At 36.8% G+C, this 15,845-nt stretch overlaps 3 protein-coding genes across 5 annotated transcripts in view; 1 reads left to right on the top strand and 2 right to left on the bottom strand.

Moving 5' to 3' along the window:
• The first annotated feature begins 1,270 nt into the window (after positions 1-1,270).
• Positions 1,271-11,906, top strand: LOC122662046 (probable xyloglucan endotransglucosylase/hydrolase protein 6). Of its 2 annotated transcripts, XM_043857598.1 has the most exons (6): positions 1,271-1,466; positions 1,555-1,655; positions 1,753-1,949; positions 2,058-2,451; positions 2,977-2,978; positions 11,896-11,906. In XM_043857598.1, the coding sequence occupies exons 1-4, from the start codon at positions 1,271-1,273 to the stop codon at positions 2,446-2,448; spliced, it is 885 nt and encodes a 294-aa protein (XP_043713533.1). In that variant the 3' UTR covers positions 2,449-2,451; positions 2,977-2,978; positions 11,896-11,906. The 2 variants fall into 2 exon arrangements, with proteins under 2 accessions (XP_043713533.1, XP_043713534.1); XM_043857599.1 differs by lacking the exons at positions 2,977-2,978; positions 11,896-11,906 and adding an exon at positions 8,536-8,547.
• LOC122662047 (probable xyloglucan endotransglucosylase/hydrolase protein 7) lies at positions 8,802-10,014 on the bottom strand. Of its 2 annotated transcripts, XM_043857602.1 has the most exons (5): positions 9,803-10,014; positions 9,615-9,715; positions 9,331-9,527; positions 8,858-9,251; positions 8,802-8,821 (listed from the first exon to the last, which is right to left on the bottom strand). In XM_043857602.1, exons 1-4 carry the CDS (start codon positions 9,996-9,998, stop codon positions 8,861-8,863), a joined length of 885 nt encoding a protein of 294 aa, XP_043713537.1. In that variant the 5' UTR covers positions 9,999-10,014; the 3' UTR covers positions 8,802-8,821; positions 8,858-8,860. The 2 variants fall into 2 exon arrangements, with proteins under 2 accessions (XP_043713537.1, XP_043713535.1); XM_043857600.1 differs by having other exon boundaries at positions 8,808-9,251.
• Positions 10,296-15,845, bottom strand: part of LOC122662048 (probable xyloglucan endotransglucosylase/hydrolase protein 10) — a 19,958-nt gene continuing 14,408 nt past the window's right edge. The window contains exons 5-6 of the mRNA XM_043857603.1: positions 10,863-10,866; positions 10,296-10,316 (exon numbers count right to left, since the gene is read on the bottom strand). The gene's annotated coding sequence lies outside the window, so the exon portion shown is untranslated. The remainder of the gene's footprint in view (positions 10,317-10,862; positions 10,867-15,845) is intronic.

Raw genomic sequence — 15,845 nt, 5'->3', positions numbered from 1 at the left:
GATTACATGAAATGATCGATACATCTTAGGTCCACCACGGCCACCAATCATCTTGCGCTAGACATTTAATATTTTTGTCTTAAGTACAATCGAAGGGAACCCTACCGGAGTTCCGATGATAGGCCTACCACGGCCCCCAACCATTGAAATGGAGACTCAGCGTTTGCAGCCTACCACTCATGACACTAATATTAAGAGATAAGAGGGTAGAATATGTTGGGTCCCAATGTCCCAATCTCCCATGCATGCATGCATGCATGCAGTGCCACTCACTCTTTGGATAATCCATGAATATTATAATTAAATAGATTAAGCTCCTCTTCTAGGTTTTATGTTACGATCCGGCCCCACTCAGGTGTCAACATCAAATATGATTAAAAAGATATTTTAAAAAATACTAAAATTTGAGATATTTACGAACTTAGAGGAGAAGGGGATTATTCTATTTTGACATCCACGATTATGGGCAATAAGAAAATTCCTATTGCTTGTGTTGTAGGTTTTTTTTTTTTATTTATTAAGGGGATTTATCTCAAAAAGATTTGATATGAGTTCATATAGTTTTGGGTTCCCTCACCTTATAAAGAATTTATGGGTTGAGTTATTCTTAGTAGCACCTTAGTACCAACTCTCATGCAGAAGAGACGAGCTGGTGCTAGAGTGAAGCTCGTAGAATAGAATTACTTGTCGTTAGACAGAAACCTACTTGATATGGAGTGGACTGCCGTAAACATAGATTCAAAAAGATGGTGGTATTTTATTATAGGGCAAGAAATCTTTACTTGGTCCCATGGTCTCTACACAAGCGTTTGGCTCAATGGGTGAGTACGCCTGAGTATCTACCTAGAGACAGAGGCGTTATCTCACAGTGCCCTGTGAGAAGGCGTAGAAAACACCACCAAGTAGAGATCTTTTTCCCTTTATTATATAACTACCTAATAACCATGTCCTTCCCTATATACCCATCGCAGTTTTTCAATTAGCCATTGTTAATATTGTGAAGATTTCAAATGATAGAAATACAAAACTGTTCTTTGAGGATGAGGATAGAGGATCATAATAAGAAATAGAGATGCAATAAAATATAAAACAGTTCGGTAGAGACTGGGGAGAGAGAGAGAGAGGCACAGAGACAGCTGGCTGAAAAACTCCTCTCTCTACAAGACTACAACTATATAAACACCCCAAAACCTCTTTACTCTCTAACCACTACTACTACTCAAAGCCTCAGAATCAAATCAAATAAACCCTTTTTATAGCTCTCGCCATCATGGCCACATGGACCTCCTTTAGTTTTTCTTCCCTTTCCCTTGTCCTCCTTCTGCATCTCTTTACATTGGCACCTTCCTCAATATGGGCACGCCCTGCTACCTTCCTCCAGGACTTCCGGGTCACTTGGTCCGATTCCCATATCAGGCAAATCGATGCTGGCAGAGCTATCCAATTGGTCCTTGACCAATCTTCAGGTATATTTATTCTAATTACTAATTATTAATTCTGTTACTTTCTAAACAACTCTGATTCTAAGTTTTAATTTGGCGAATTAATTTTCAGGTGCTGGGTTTGTCTCTAAGAGCAAATACCTGTTTGGGCGAGTCAGCATGAAGATCAAACTCATCCCTGGTGACTCTGCCGGCACCGTCACCGCCTTCTATGTTCGTTTCTACCACTTTCTTTCCTTCACTATTTTCCAAAACGTTCTTGAATCTGATTTCAATATTGGGTTCTTCTCTCTCTCTCTCTCTCTTACAGATGAATTCGGACACCGACACCGTCCGCGACGAATTGGATTTCGAGTTCTTGGGGAATCGGAGTGGACAACCATACACAGTCCAAACCAATGTGTATGCTCATGGAAAGGGTGACAGAGAACAGAGGATCAACCTCTGGTTTGACCCTTCTGCTGATTTCCATACTTACTCCATCTTATGGAACCACCACCATGTCGTGTAAGTAGTCTACTCTACTAAAACAACGAACACTCATTAATTAATTAATTTCCTAAACTTAATTAACTCTTCATTAATTAATTAATGGTGGTGGGGGGGTTGGTGCAGGTTTTATGTAGACGAAGTACCCATTAGAGTTTACAAGAACAATGAGGGAAGAGGGATACCATTTCCAAAGTTTCAAGCCATGGGGGTTTTCTCTACTTTGTGGGAAGCAGATGATTGGGCCACAAGGGGTGGGCTTGAGAAGATTGATTGGAGCAAAGCACCCTTTTATGCTTACTATAAGGACTTTGACATCGAGGGTTGCCCTGTCCCAGGTCCTGCCAACTGTGCCTCCAACCCTAGTAACTGGTGGGAATCCCCTGCTTACCAGCAACTTGATGCAGTTCAAGCAAGGAGATACAAGTGGGTCCGCATGAATCACATGATCTACGATTATTGTGCCGATAGATCTCGCTACCCCGCCGTCCCACCGGAATGCGTCGCAGGCATCTAAATTGTGAAAAATAGCTAGATACTATATTACTATCTGTGATTAATTATCATGGATGCCAAGGTTAGTTATAATCTGAAGAAAATATGAATGGTGCAACGTGATTGTTGTTGTGTGTTATTCAAGTTATGTTGAGAGGATTAATGTTGCAGTTTCTATTAATATGTAATTATTTCCAACAAAGTGTGTGTAAAAAAATTATTTAAGGAAATAAGAAGAACTTTGCTTTTAATTAATGATAATTATTTTAGTTGTTTAGACTGCCACTCTTAGTTCTCTGGGAATTGAAATTTCTTCATCGTTACCCGTTGGAACGAATTGAAATTGGAATTGACCAAAAGTTTACTGCATTGGAATTCCACGTAAATGGGATGTTATTCCTTCTTAGCGGTCTGATGTTTTGACTATTTAATTCTTCTTTTGTTGGACCCGCTGGCTTTGACTTCAACTCGTTGCCGATTAAAAGAAGTAAGTGCTGGAAGTAAGAAATGAAGAATGGGGTTGACTTCAACTATGGAACAAGTAGACCAGGAGTGGTAAAACAAAACTCTCACGATTCATGGGTTTACATGAATTACTGACAAATACAAAGATTCATGTCAATATATATGGGAGGAAATTTGATTAAATTAGGTGTTTAAAATTGAAATGTGACCGTTACCCCAAAAAAAAAAAAGAAATGTGACTAATCCAATCTTAGACCTATTTATCCAATGATATAATTACCACATCATCCAATACATGACTAATAATTAATGGCTTGCTAATCTTTAATTTGACGAAGTTGCTCTCCGATTTTAGTTGGCGAGAAATAAAAATTAGAAGAGCTTAAACCAAATTGCCTGATGTGTATATAAAGATGCTAGGAGGTGTAAATTTCCTTGCAATAGATAGACCTGCAGAGCGTCTTGTTAACTTCTTTTATGCTTCCCCCTCCCCTCCCCTCCCCGGCCCACCCCGCTCCCCCTTCTTCCTTCTCTTCTTATATGTCCTATCAATATCTTAATGGGAAAAAGAAGAATCCGCCGCCCTTGAATAGATTTTTTTATATCTGTCTCACATAATAAATAGTGGGGCTCTCTCTCTCTCGCTCTCTCTCTCTCTTATTTTGATCATGTGGACCTATATAATTGATCATTCTTAAACCTCCCTCATTGGTGTAGCATGCAAATTCATTTTATACCGTCTTTGTAAGAAACCCTCTTCTATCTTAATATTTGTATAGGGCAAGAAATAGGGGTGTCAATGGGTCGGGTTGGGCCAGGCCTACCCTAAACCTTGACCAGACTTTAGAGGCCTTAACCCTGACACTGACCCCACCCGACCCTGCCAAGGTCAAGAAACTCTCAACCCAGTCCCGACCCTGATTTATGGCAAAGAATGATCAAACGCTTATGGTTGTTAAGGACAAGTTTCAAAACCAGGTTCGAACCAAATGGATGGACCAATTATGTTTTGATACAAAGGTTAGAAGTGGACTAAATAAATATTTGGATGAGAAGATTAGCTACTTTGATCAGAATCATGAACCCAAGAAAGCTGCAACATTTCGCACTTATCTGGATTCATTTGGATCTAATGGTGGAGACTAATCTACATATCGGTGCACTGTTTTGTTGAATTTAGAAGAGGGAAAAAGCTTTGGTTTAAGTTTGTTTTTTTTTTTTCCCCCCATGACTTTACATTAGAATAGTTCTAATTTGAAGTGTGTTTTATTTCATACGTTAATGGAAGATGTCTCAGTTTGTATCTTTATTATCTCAAGATTACCAATTTCATCTATTAGCAATGAACCACAGATTAGAATATGTATAAAAACCTAAATTACCAAAGTCATTAGAGAGTTTACCAGAGTGATCTACTCTTTTTGTGGGTTCCCACTACATGATGATAACAAAGCTAGTAATTATCATGTGTCAACTTAAAAGTAAGAGACCAGAGGACATTAATTAAAAGAGGCTACTAGGGAGAACAATAATGAATAAGAAAAATAGTCTATCTTTTCTTTTCTGTTTTTGTTTCTTTGTTTTTTTTTTGTTAAGAAAATACTTATATTAAGCATAAATATATATATACTTATAATTAATACAGGATCAGGTCGGGCCGGGCTGAGCTAGGCCCGGGATCTAAACCCTGACCCGACCAGACCCTGTCAGGGCCAGACTATAACTAAACCCAAACCCGCCCTCAGGGTTGAAAAATCAGGGTCGGACCCGGGCCGAACTCAGGGAGGGTTCGGGCCAGCCGGGCTTTATTGACACCCCTAGCAAGAAATCGATGTCTGATTGTGTAGCCCCTACACTAGCATGGGGGCCAATGAGAACGTGCACATGGGCATCAATATGGATGAGAATTTTATTTCACCAAGGTGGGATGGTAATTTCTTGCACCCTTGTGTTTAGACGCAAGAACCATGAGACTATATAAATTCTCTTTTACCTCTTCAAAAAAAAAAATACTACTTGATCACATGGCTCCTAAGCCCAGACACAAGAATGCATGAAATTCCCATGCAACCCCTACTGAAATAAAAAATTTCATCATACGGATGCCCTTGTGCATTCTCTCATTGACTCAATGTATTGGTACAAGAGCTACACGATCAAACAACGATCTCGACCATAAATTATTTAAAAATTTATGCTTGATATGTAATATATTTTATATATTTATCTTTATATTTTCATAAAATAAAATAATGGGATAATCTCTATGCAATCATGTATGATGATCATAAACTGTCACCATCCTACGTGACTTAGAATGACGAAATTCTTTTACATATAAAACAAAACACCGTTGATGAGTTGACATTTTGACTACTCAAAGTATCTTCTATTGTACGTAATTTTTGAACCCGAAGGTTTTTGCCTTAAAGACAAAAATAGTTATGGTGCGAAGTTTGGTATTACCAAACATAATTAAATCAAGAATTTAAATCTTCTAATTGGATACAAATTGTGAATTGATTTATGTACCCAAATTCACTTTGTTTAAATCCCTGAATTATGAACTAATAGAAATGGCCTATTATCTAGATGAAGATGAATTATGGTCTATATAAATGACATATATATCAAATATATGAATCAACATTTTGAATTATTAAAATTTAAAATAAGGAGATAAGGATGAGGCTTAGAAGCAAGTCATGATATGACTGCCTAACCAATATAGCAAAACCCTTATCTATATATGATAAGGACTCAAGCTAGGAGTCTGCCAGCATGGACTATGGATTACTACTACTCTCACTACATCTTCAGCATCTAGTTTGAAGTCATTAATACAAAGAAATCTTGTACTACATGAATGGTTGTGTTTGGTATGCATTCTCATTCTCAAAATGTAGAATACATTCTTAATTGAGAATGAGAATATTGTTTGATTAAAATGTTAGAATAAAATGCATTCTTATTTTAGAATACTCACTCTTAAATAAACATTTCATCGAATAAATCACACACACAATTCATGGAGTTTCATTATTGAATAACTCATGGACAACGAATCGGTAGAAAAAAAAGACCGTCAAATATCAAAGTTCAGGAGTGGGAATGAGAACGTGGAATTAATGGAAAAAAAATCAATTCCAGAATGAGCTGCATTCTTGGTCACATTCCAAGAATTTAAGAATGGAATGCTTACCAAATAACCTTATTTACTGTTCTATGGAATATTGAATGGGATAATATCCTTAAGCATCTTGATTTAATCATATCACATTTCAACTAGGCAGGTATATTTCTAGGCTTTCATAGTTATATATATCCATAATTATATATAAACTCATAACATTATAATCTAATACCGGCCATTGCCTACCACAATTAAGAAGATCCACAGAAAAGACCCTTTCAATTCCTTTCCCAGTTTTTTGAGCCTCCTTATTATATTTCTAGGCTTTCTTTCACAGTTATCAATCATCACTTATTGATAATGACCTTTATCAGTGGTAATTAAGGTATGAAGTATGAACAAGAAAATGATAGAGGAAACTGACCCTTTGGATGGCTATTGCCAGCTCTTAACACTCAATTAATAATTTAATACTACTTAAGAAATAATTCAATTTGCATCCACCACACTCCCTTTTTGCAGCTTCATTAATTTCCGTGTAAAACTTTTGAAATTAATAAGTAGAAAAAATTTCATGTAAAACATCATTTGCCTGAAAAATTTTGTAACCTAAAACATGTCCAAATGAATGTGAGGAAAAAGAAGTGAAATAAGTTTTAAAAGAAAAATGAAAACTTCTATAATAATGATTTTTTAACTATTTTATGTGAGAAAGAAGATCGCTACCTCAACGCGTGCAGTGTGCTGCCTCTACTCCCAAACATTGGAGAAGGCAAAATGACAATTGTAACCCCATGAAAAGGTGGAATTTCTCGAAGATGTGAGACCATTAGTGGTGAGAATAATTCGATAACATGAAAAGATAGAAATTTCTGAGAATGCAGTGATCATTTCACACAGCCCTGTGTTTAGATACAACGGCCGCATGCCACCGCACGCTGCGACGTACCGTTCTCTTTCTCTAATTTGATTTATCCTTCCTGTATTTGTGTTTTGTTGCTATCAAACCGAGCCAAATAGATTTCTTCCAAAAAGAGTGAAGTCATCTTCAATCAGTCATATCACATAAAGCCATAGGATATATGGAACGTGGAACTACAAGGTACAGTTTAAAATTTTAACTTCTATTAAAAAGTGGATTCCAAAGAGGAAAGCCCCTATCTCATTTTGTTATAGGAGCTAGCCCACCCCTGACCCCACTGTCGGTCGGGACTCATGCTTCCAAATCCCAACCTAGCTAGGATTAATTGGCTTTAATTAATTTAAACCTAGCTTGCAGCAGGTTCTGGTTCAGTACTAACCGTTCAGTCCTAATATTGAACCCATTTCTATCTTATGATCAAAATCCACAAGCCCATATACAGTGGCGAACGTACACTGGTTAATTACATTTGGTTTGAAGTGGAACCAGGTAGAAGTAGATCGAACAGGCCAGTTTATTTATTTATTGGTTCAGTACTGGATGGTATGGATTATATATGGAACTAATAATGAAGGTGGAAGAGACGTGAGGATTGGTTGAATAGTTTTTGTATGAAAGATGTTCTTAAGGGGCCGGGTATGAATAAGATGATTGGTTGATGGTGATAGTAACAATTAATTAATACTATAAAAGGGAAGGGAATTGAATCACTTACTTCATCCTTATCCTCCCATGTACCTAACGTAACTGTAATGTAACACTCGAAGGAGAGGTTCAAATCATCAAATAATGTACCGTGGGGTCATGGAATTAGACATATATATAGCTCGCCAGTACTACAAGTAAGGGTAGACCCATTGTTGGAGGTATCGGTCATGGATCAGCAGTATCGGCCGGTATGTATTGGCTCAGGCCAATTTCGATACCTGGTCGATATGAACCAAGGGTAAAGCTGTCAAAAAAAAAATTTTGATTTTTAAATAAAACCATCCGATCAAAACCTATCCGTATCGGCATCATATCGGTTTCTTCCAGAGTGACGTATTAATTCTAGTCACTCCTTTGTAGTCTTTACACCAAAATAATCATTCTATGTACGTAAACCTCTGATATGGTAAACGGGGTTTCTGGTCCTCGTTTGTTTAGATGGGACTAGGTGGGGTGGGAAAATGCTAATGTGGTTGTGGCATTTCAAAATCCCACCCAATTTTGTTTGGTTAATTTGGAGTGGTGAACTTACAAAAGCTCATATGACATCATTAATTGTTTTCACTGCTGATGTGACACTTCAAAATCTCACGTTTCACCAAATTGGTGGGACTTTGGTTACTGTTCATAAAAAAAATAATTTTACCTGTTGATGTGGCACTCCATAATCTCATGTCTCACCAAATTGGTGGGACTTTCGTTACTGTTAATAAGAAAAGTAATATTACCTCAACATTTCCACCACTACAAAACCCTACCAACATGTGGGTCCCATCTTTCCAACAATCCCACCCCACCTTCCCCTCTAAACGATCTCACTCCTCCTATCCTAATTCCAATTCCTCCGAACAGGTAACAAATATCTCAGCTCCTTAGAGAAGAGTGGTAGTCTTGTTGCCAAACAAAAGAAACAACTAAAACATTATCATTAATCAAAGTAAAATCCTTCTTATTTCATTAATAATTTCTTTATACACATTTGATAGAAATAATTACATAATAATAGAAAACTGCAACATTAATTCTCTGAAGATAACTTTTTTTGGTAAAACTCTCAAGATATCTTGAATAACACAGAACAACAATCACATTCTTATTTTTTCTCCATCATTTTACCTTTATTGTTCAGATTATAACTAACCTTGGCATCCATGATAATTAATCTCATTACATTATTAAGATAGATACTTTTTTTTCACTAATTAATTAGATGCCTGCAACGCATTCCAGTGGGACGGCGGGGTAGCGAGATCTATCGGCACAGTAATCGTAGATCATGTGATTCATGCGGACCCACTTGTATCTCCTTGCTTGAACGGCATCAAGTTGCTGGTAAGCAGGGGATTCCCACCAGTTACTAGGGTTGGAGGCACAGTTGGCAGGACCTGGGGCAGGGCAACCCTCAATGTCAAAGTCCTTATAGTAAGCATAAAAGGGTGCTTTGCTCCAATCAATCTTCTCAAGTCCACCCCTTGTGGCCCAATCGTCAGCTTCCCACAAAGTAGAGAAAATCCCCATGGCTTGAAACTTTGGAAATGGTATCCCTCTTCCCTCATTGTTCTTGTAAACTCTAATGGGTACTTCGTCTACATAAAACCTGCACCAACCCCCCCACCACCATTAATTAATTAATGAAGAGTTAATTAAGTTTAGGAAAGTAATTAATTAAGACTTACACGACATGGTGGTGATTCCATAAGATGGAGTAAGTATGGAAATCAGCAGAAGGGTCAAACCAGAGGTTGATTCTTTGTTCTCTGTCACCCTTTCCATGGGCATACACATTGGTTTGGACTGTGTAAGGTTGTCCACTCCGATTCCCCAAGAACTCGAAATCTAATTCGTCGCGGACAGTGTCGGTGTCCGAATTCATCTGTATATATGAGGGAAGAAACATTAATGAAGATGGAAAATTTGGAAAATAATAATAAAGGAAAGAAAGAAAGAGAAAGAAACGGACATAGAAGGCGGTGACGGTGCCGGCAGAGTCACCAGGGATGAGCTTGATCTTTATGCTGACACGCCCAAACAGGTATTTGCTCTTAGAGACAAACCCAGCACCTGAAAATATTAATTCACCAAATTAAAACTTAGAATCAGAGTTGTTTTGAAAGTAAGTAATAGAATTAGTAATTAGAATAAATATACCAGAAGATTGGTCGAGGAGCAATTGGATGGCCCTGCCAGCATCGATTTGCCTGATATGGGAATCGGACCAAGTGACACGGAAGTCCTGAAGGAAGGAAGCAGGGCGTGCCCATATTGAGAAAGGTGCCAATGCAAAGAGATGCAGAAGGAGTACAAGCGAAAGGGAAGCAAATCTAACGGAGCTCCCTGTGGCCATGGTTTCTTGTGGTCCTGTGCTGTGGAGGGCGCGCTGTTTTTACGTCCAATGAAGGAAACTAGTAAGTTAACTGGATGAGTGTGTGCTGGAGAGAGAGACAGCTACAAAAGGGTATATTTGAGTTGATGATTCTGAGGCGGCTTTGAGGGAGTGGTAGTGGTAGCAGAGAGTGGAGAGGTGGTGGGCTCTTTATATAGTCGGGGAGAGAGACTAGACTAGACTGGACTAGACTAGACTGCTCTCTCTATTATATTCGAATTGAAAGCGTCGGCCAGCTAATAGCAAGCCGTCTCTCTCTCTCTCTCTCTCTCTCTCTCTCTCGTCACTAGTCTCTAGTTTCCGAACTGTTGCCTCTAATTTTACCAAAAAAAAGAACTGTTTCCTCTAAGAACATTTTGTAATTATAGTGTGTACAATGCAATGCAAATTATTCTCTGTACTATCTCTCTCAGATAAAATTGGTAAAGAACACTTTTAAAGTGAAGAAATCCAAAACCATATTAACCCACCACAATAAATCTCATTCATAATTAACCCCCATATAACTCATTTGAGAGATGTTTTTTTTTGATGAAGACTCATATGAGAATGTAACAGAAGCCGTATTGGCATGCATGCTAGTGGTAGGCTGCAAACGTTGAGTCTCGACTTTAGTGGTTGGTGGTCGTGGTAGGCCTATCATCCTAACTCGGGTGGGGTCCCCTTTAATTGCAATTAAGACATAAATAATGATTTTTATTGGTGAAATATTAAATGTAATTTTATTTTTTTTTATAACAAGGGGTATCCGGATACATTGTCCTAACTAATCCCCGTGGTAACAGGACGGCCACCTTGCCTACTGTCGCACGAAACCTCTGTCACAATGGTCAACTAACTTGATACGGAGTGATGATTGACCTAAAATGAGGCCAATGCAGTTCGATAGTTTTGATTAAAAAAAAAACCAAGTTCCGACTAGTTTTGATAGCACATGACATATCGAGTTTTATCTGGAAAATACTACGTTTTGGTCAAAACTTGTGAAATCTTGATTTCGACCAAGGTTGAAACTAGCTTCGAAAATGAGATTTAAAACCTTGTGTATCGATGAATTGGTAAGGACTAAGGATAAAAATATTTTTAAAAAAATCTTATCTTTTGAAGAAAATAGGGGTAAATCTATCGAATCAAAACCAATGTTCGCCGAACCGGATCGATATCTTCGAGCCGATACCAATTACCCTGCGCAAGAATGAAAATGAAGAATTATATATTTTAAAAATGTTTTTGGGTTTCAAGAACATCCATGACGGTGAAGACGGATAGGAGGTAACCCAAGACTTTCCATAAATTCCAAAGACCTTAGTTTATGCTAGAATGGATCATTTGGACATACGTACATGTGAATGTACATCTGAGAAGTAACCACATGTCTGTTTTATCTTCATAAATACCCCTCCTCCCCTTATAAATGGCAAAAATACAATAAATGGTTAACTCTCACATGTACATTCACCTGCACATACATGCAGAGGAACTGAAATCAATTCATGCTCCATTGATTGAAGATACACACTACATATTGTCTCTTGCAAACAGTGCTCTACGCGAATGGAAATTCATTGATTGAAGAACGCACTACATATTGTCTCTTGCAAAAAGTGCTCTCCAAAAATGGAAATGTAAATAAGTGCTTTAGTTTATATTAAAAAAAAAAAAGTATATTAGTGTTTAGCCACTTATATCAACACTCCTACGAAGCACGTGGCCCTTGTTTTGGGAATTCCTCTATGTACTAATGTATCACGAACTCGTTCATGAATCCGGCCGATCCTATTGATGGTACGATGTTATTAATTTTGATCGTTAGATCTCAAGACTTTAAAATGCATTATGCCAAATAAAGAGATCATAGCATATAATTCATTCTATGACACATCTCGAGGCAATGTGGAATTATTTTCTGTGATTCTTCACGTACTTGTTACGAATTAAGTGGAGAGAATATTTGATCACTCTCTACATTTGCTCTCGAAGGTATGACAACAGCATCTAAATACTACATCCACTGATCCAAGGCAGCGCAAGGAGGAGGGTCAGTGGACGTTGTTAGTAAAACTAAAATGTTGTATTTTTTAGCACGTGTCTATATTTGTAATGCTCCACGTGGGCAAGAATGGCAGATGAAGAATTGTCGGCTGATTTCAATTTTAGTATAAAACAGGTGTTAGCTATTTCATTATTTCAAATGAAATTGATTTCAATTTCTCATAAATAAGGTGAAAATCATATTAAATACCATAATTTCAATTTATGACTCCATGAAATTAATTTAACAAATCATATCAAAACAGCCCTTGAGTTTATGTCGCTGCATATAAAAAATATTGTCGAAGTGGCTTTTCAATTCCTACGGACTCCTAATTTCTACATGGGATTAATATAGGTACTAGATTCTATGTATATATCACTACAACCTAGAAACAATTAAAATAATTTCTTTCTAACATGTGGGTCTCATCTTCCCAACAATCCCACCCCACCTTCCCCTCTAAACAAACGGAGCCTAAGGATTCATAGGGACTATGGTAAAAATGTAAATAGATGGTTTAATATCTTAATCGAATTTGGATGCCAAAATCCATATGGTCATTGGATATGAATCCTAATATTAATGCATCCACTGCTACAATATTCATACCAATTAATTATAATCTAATAATATATAAATAATTTAAAATTTTATTAAATATTATGTTTTTATCTATATATTTTCATAAAATAAAACAATGGGATAATAATATCTATGTAACCATGCATGCAAGATGAATAAAAACTATCACCATCCTACGTAACATAAAAAAAAAATAAAACTCTTTTGCATATAAAACAAAACTTCAATAATGAGTTGACATTTTGACTACTAAAAATATCTCTTATTGTACCTAATTTAGAACTTAAGGTTTTTGGCTTTTTGCCCTAAAGCCAAAACAATTACGGTGCAAGCTGGTTCGGTATAAATAATCAAACACAATAATTAAATCAAGATTTTGAATATATTGTGATTTGTGGATCTGTAGTGAGTAGTCCATAGTCCACACCGACAAGCTCTTTAAAACCTTATCATTCAGGTAAAGGCTTTGTTCTCGTTTGGCAGTCATAAGATGACTTGCCCCTAGGACTCATACTTCACCAGATCTTAAGTTTCTTGTTACAAGCCAATAATACAAAGAAATCATATACAACACGGAATCTTGCAAGATATTTGATCGATACATCAAAAGCTCTGAAGCTGATGGAATGCGTTAAATCAAGCTTTTTAATCTGTCATATATTACGCTGGCTTAATCTAGCACTCATACACTAGAGTGGGTTTCATTAGGCACATAACAGACCATCACGCTTTCACAATCGTCGTCTTCGATGACTCTCACTCTAGGCAGCTTTCACTCTGGTGGTAGGTAGTCCTTTCCAAGCGGTTCCACTCTGTTTCACGGTTTTTGACTGGCGACAGGTAACCCTTTCTTGACGACTTTCACTCTATTTCAGGTAGACCTCTCATAAGTAGCCATTTCCGTGACTCGAATCCGTGACATGATGTGCAACTCCGATACCAAATGTTAGGTACTTGATCGATATGTCAAAAGCTCTGAAGTTAGTGAAACGCGTTAAATCAAATCTTTTGACCTATCTTATATTAGACTGGTCCAATCTAAAACCCATACACTAGAGTGCATCCCATTAAACACATAACAAATTCTTTATTGAATATCGCATGGGACACGACCTTGGTGATGCAATCATATCGCATCTTAATTAGGCATGTATCTTTCTAGGGTTTCACAGTTATATATCCACATCCATATGTAAGCCGGTCCATGTCATTATTATCACCTAATACCACCACCTACCCCAATTATGAAGATCCAGAGAAAAGAACCTTTCCTTTCCTATCTTTCTGGGCCTTATTATGTTTCAATAATAACAAAAACCTAGCATGGGCTGTTTATCAGTCATTACTTATTGATAATGGCCTCTACAGTGGTAAGAAACTGACCCTTTGGTTGGCTGTTGCCGGCTCTTAACACTCAAATAATACTACTTAAGAAAGAACTGAATTTGCATCCAGGTCCCCTCCCTTTTGAAGCTTTGTTAATATATGTACAAAGCGTTAGAAAAGGAAAATTTTCTATAAAATAAGATTTCATATTATTTGTTTTTTAAAATAAAGTACAAAAAATAAGAAAAATTTCATGCAAAATATCATTTGCACGAAAAAAAATTTAAGACGAAATATAAGCCCCAGAGAAGGGAAGAAAAATAAGTGACATTATTTAAAAAAAAAAAAGAAACTTCTATAATAATTGTTTAACTGTTTTAAATTCTTATTGAATAAGAGTGTACTCAGTGCAAAAGGCTCACGTCACTACGGGATCTGGGAAAGGTCATAATTTATACATAGCCTTACCCCTAATTTTGCAAATAAGAGACTGTTTCCAGACTCAAACCTATGACCATTTAGTCACAATGGAGCCACCTTTACCGTTGCACCAAAGCCCACCTTCTAAATTCTTATTGAATATGATAACAAAACTATTCAAATGAAATATTTATGTTCTTTTCTTAAATCCAAAAAATTGAAATACAAAATTTAATAAAACTATAATCAGATATAGATTTTTTTATATAAAATTTTCATTTTAATTTTGATTTAATTGTAATTACCTTCACAAATATTATTTCACTTGCAACCAAACAGAGTCTTTAGATTTGTTCCAAAGATGAAATTAAAGTCATCTTCCATCAGTCAGATCACACATAACAACAAGATGGAAGATTGGAACGTGGAACTAAGAGATACAGTTTAAAGTTCTAACTTATATTAAAAAGTGGATTCCAAAGATGAAGAAAGCCCCTATCTCATTTTGTTAGGAGCTCACTCCCCTGTCGGTCGGGAGTCCCAACCTAACTAGCAAGCTAAGATTGGCTTTTAAACTTTGCAGGTTCTGGTTCAGTACTAACCGTTCAGCTCATGGGGTTTCCAAATGTTGAACCCATTTCTATCTTACGATCATTCCACAAGCCCATATATAGTGGTGAACACTTGTTACATTTGGTTTGAAGTGGAACCAGGTAGAAATAAACCGGGTTTGTTGGTTCAGTAATGGATGGTATATATGGATTATATATGGAACCAATGAAGGTGGAAGAGACGCGAGGATATGTTGAACAGTTTGATACGAAAGATGCTTAGGGTGGAGGAAGGGGTATGAAGATGATTGATTGATGTGATAGTGGGTCTCTCCATGGAAGACAGACATATTGTGCACAGTGGTATAGATCATTATTTGCTGTTGTATTCATCGTGCGGTGCTACAGGTGCCATATGTGCACAAAGGGCCCCACATAACACACATGACACCTACAGTCAATGCTGCAGTACGTTACACCAGTAGATAAAAATCACAGCGGTACAGGTTACAGATTAATGATATCTATTCTCCTATTAACTACAAGTCTTCAATTATTATCAAAAAAAAAAAAAAAATACAAGTCTACAATATCTACAACACGTACATACATGGTTTTAGTTCATGGTATAAGAATGGGTATCGGTAACTTGTAAAATCTATATACAAAATTACCCTTGAATCTTCTTTAAAAAAAATGAGTTTTCTGACCATTTTACTCCTTCCCTCAACTCTTTTTGTACATATCTTCATATCTTTCTTTCTTAATATATATTTGTTGACCTTTAGCAAAAAAATATTGATGATTAGAAAAATTGATATATATTACCCGATACGAGTGATAGGATACTGATACTTAGAACCATGCGTACATATGACTAGTTATTGTGTACAG

Source organism: Telopea speciosissima, chromosome 5 (assembly GCF_018873765.1).
Source record: "Telopea speciosissima isolate NSW1024214 ecotype Mountain lineage chromosome 5, Tspe_v1, whole genome shotgun sequence".
In the NCBI taxonomy this organism is placed as follows: Eukaryota; Viridiplantae; Streptophyta; class Magnoliopsida; order Proteales; family Proteaceae; genus Telopea; species Telopea speciosissima.
This window is presented reverse-complemented; position numbering and strand designations above follow the sequence as displayed.

What these genes read in the sequence shown, in the direction of transcription:
- LOC122662046 (XM_043857598.1), top strand. Translation starts at nt 1,271, where the DNA reads ATGGCCACATGGACCTCCTTTAGTTTTTCTTCCCTTTCCCTTGTCCTC. An exon ending in GCACCGTCACCGCCTTCTAT is followed by an intron (nt 1,656 to 1,752) that starts GTTCGTTTCTAC and finishes TCTCTCTTACAG; the next exon opens with ATGAATTCGGACACCGACAC. An exon ending in TGGAACCACCACCATGTCGT is followed by an intron (nt 1,950 to 2,057) that starts GTAAGTAGTCTA and finishes GGGTTGGTGCAG; the next exon opens with GTTTTATGTAGACGAAGTAC.
- LOC122662047 (XM_043857602.1), bottom strand. Translation starts at nt 9,998, where the DNA reads ATGGCCACAGGGAGCTCCGTTAGATTTGCTTCCCTTTCGCTTGTACTC. An exon ending in GCACCGTCACCGCCTTCTAT is followed by an intron (nt 9,528 to 9,614) that starts GTCCGTTTCTTT and finishes TCATATATACAG; the next exon opens with ATGAATTCGGACACCGACAC. An exon ending in TGGAATCACCACCATGTCGT is followed by an intron (nt 9,252 to 9,330) that starts GTAAGTCTTAAT and finishes GGGTTGGTGCAG; the next exon opens with GTTTTATGTAGACGAAGTAC.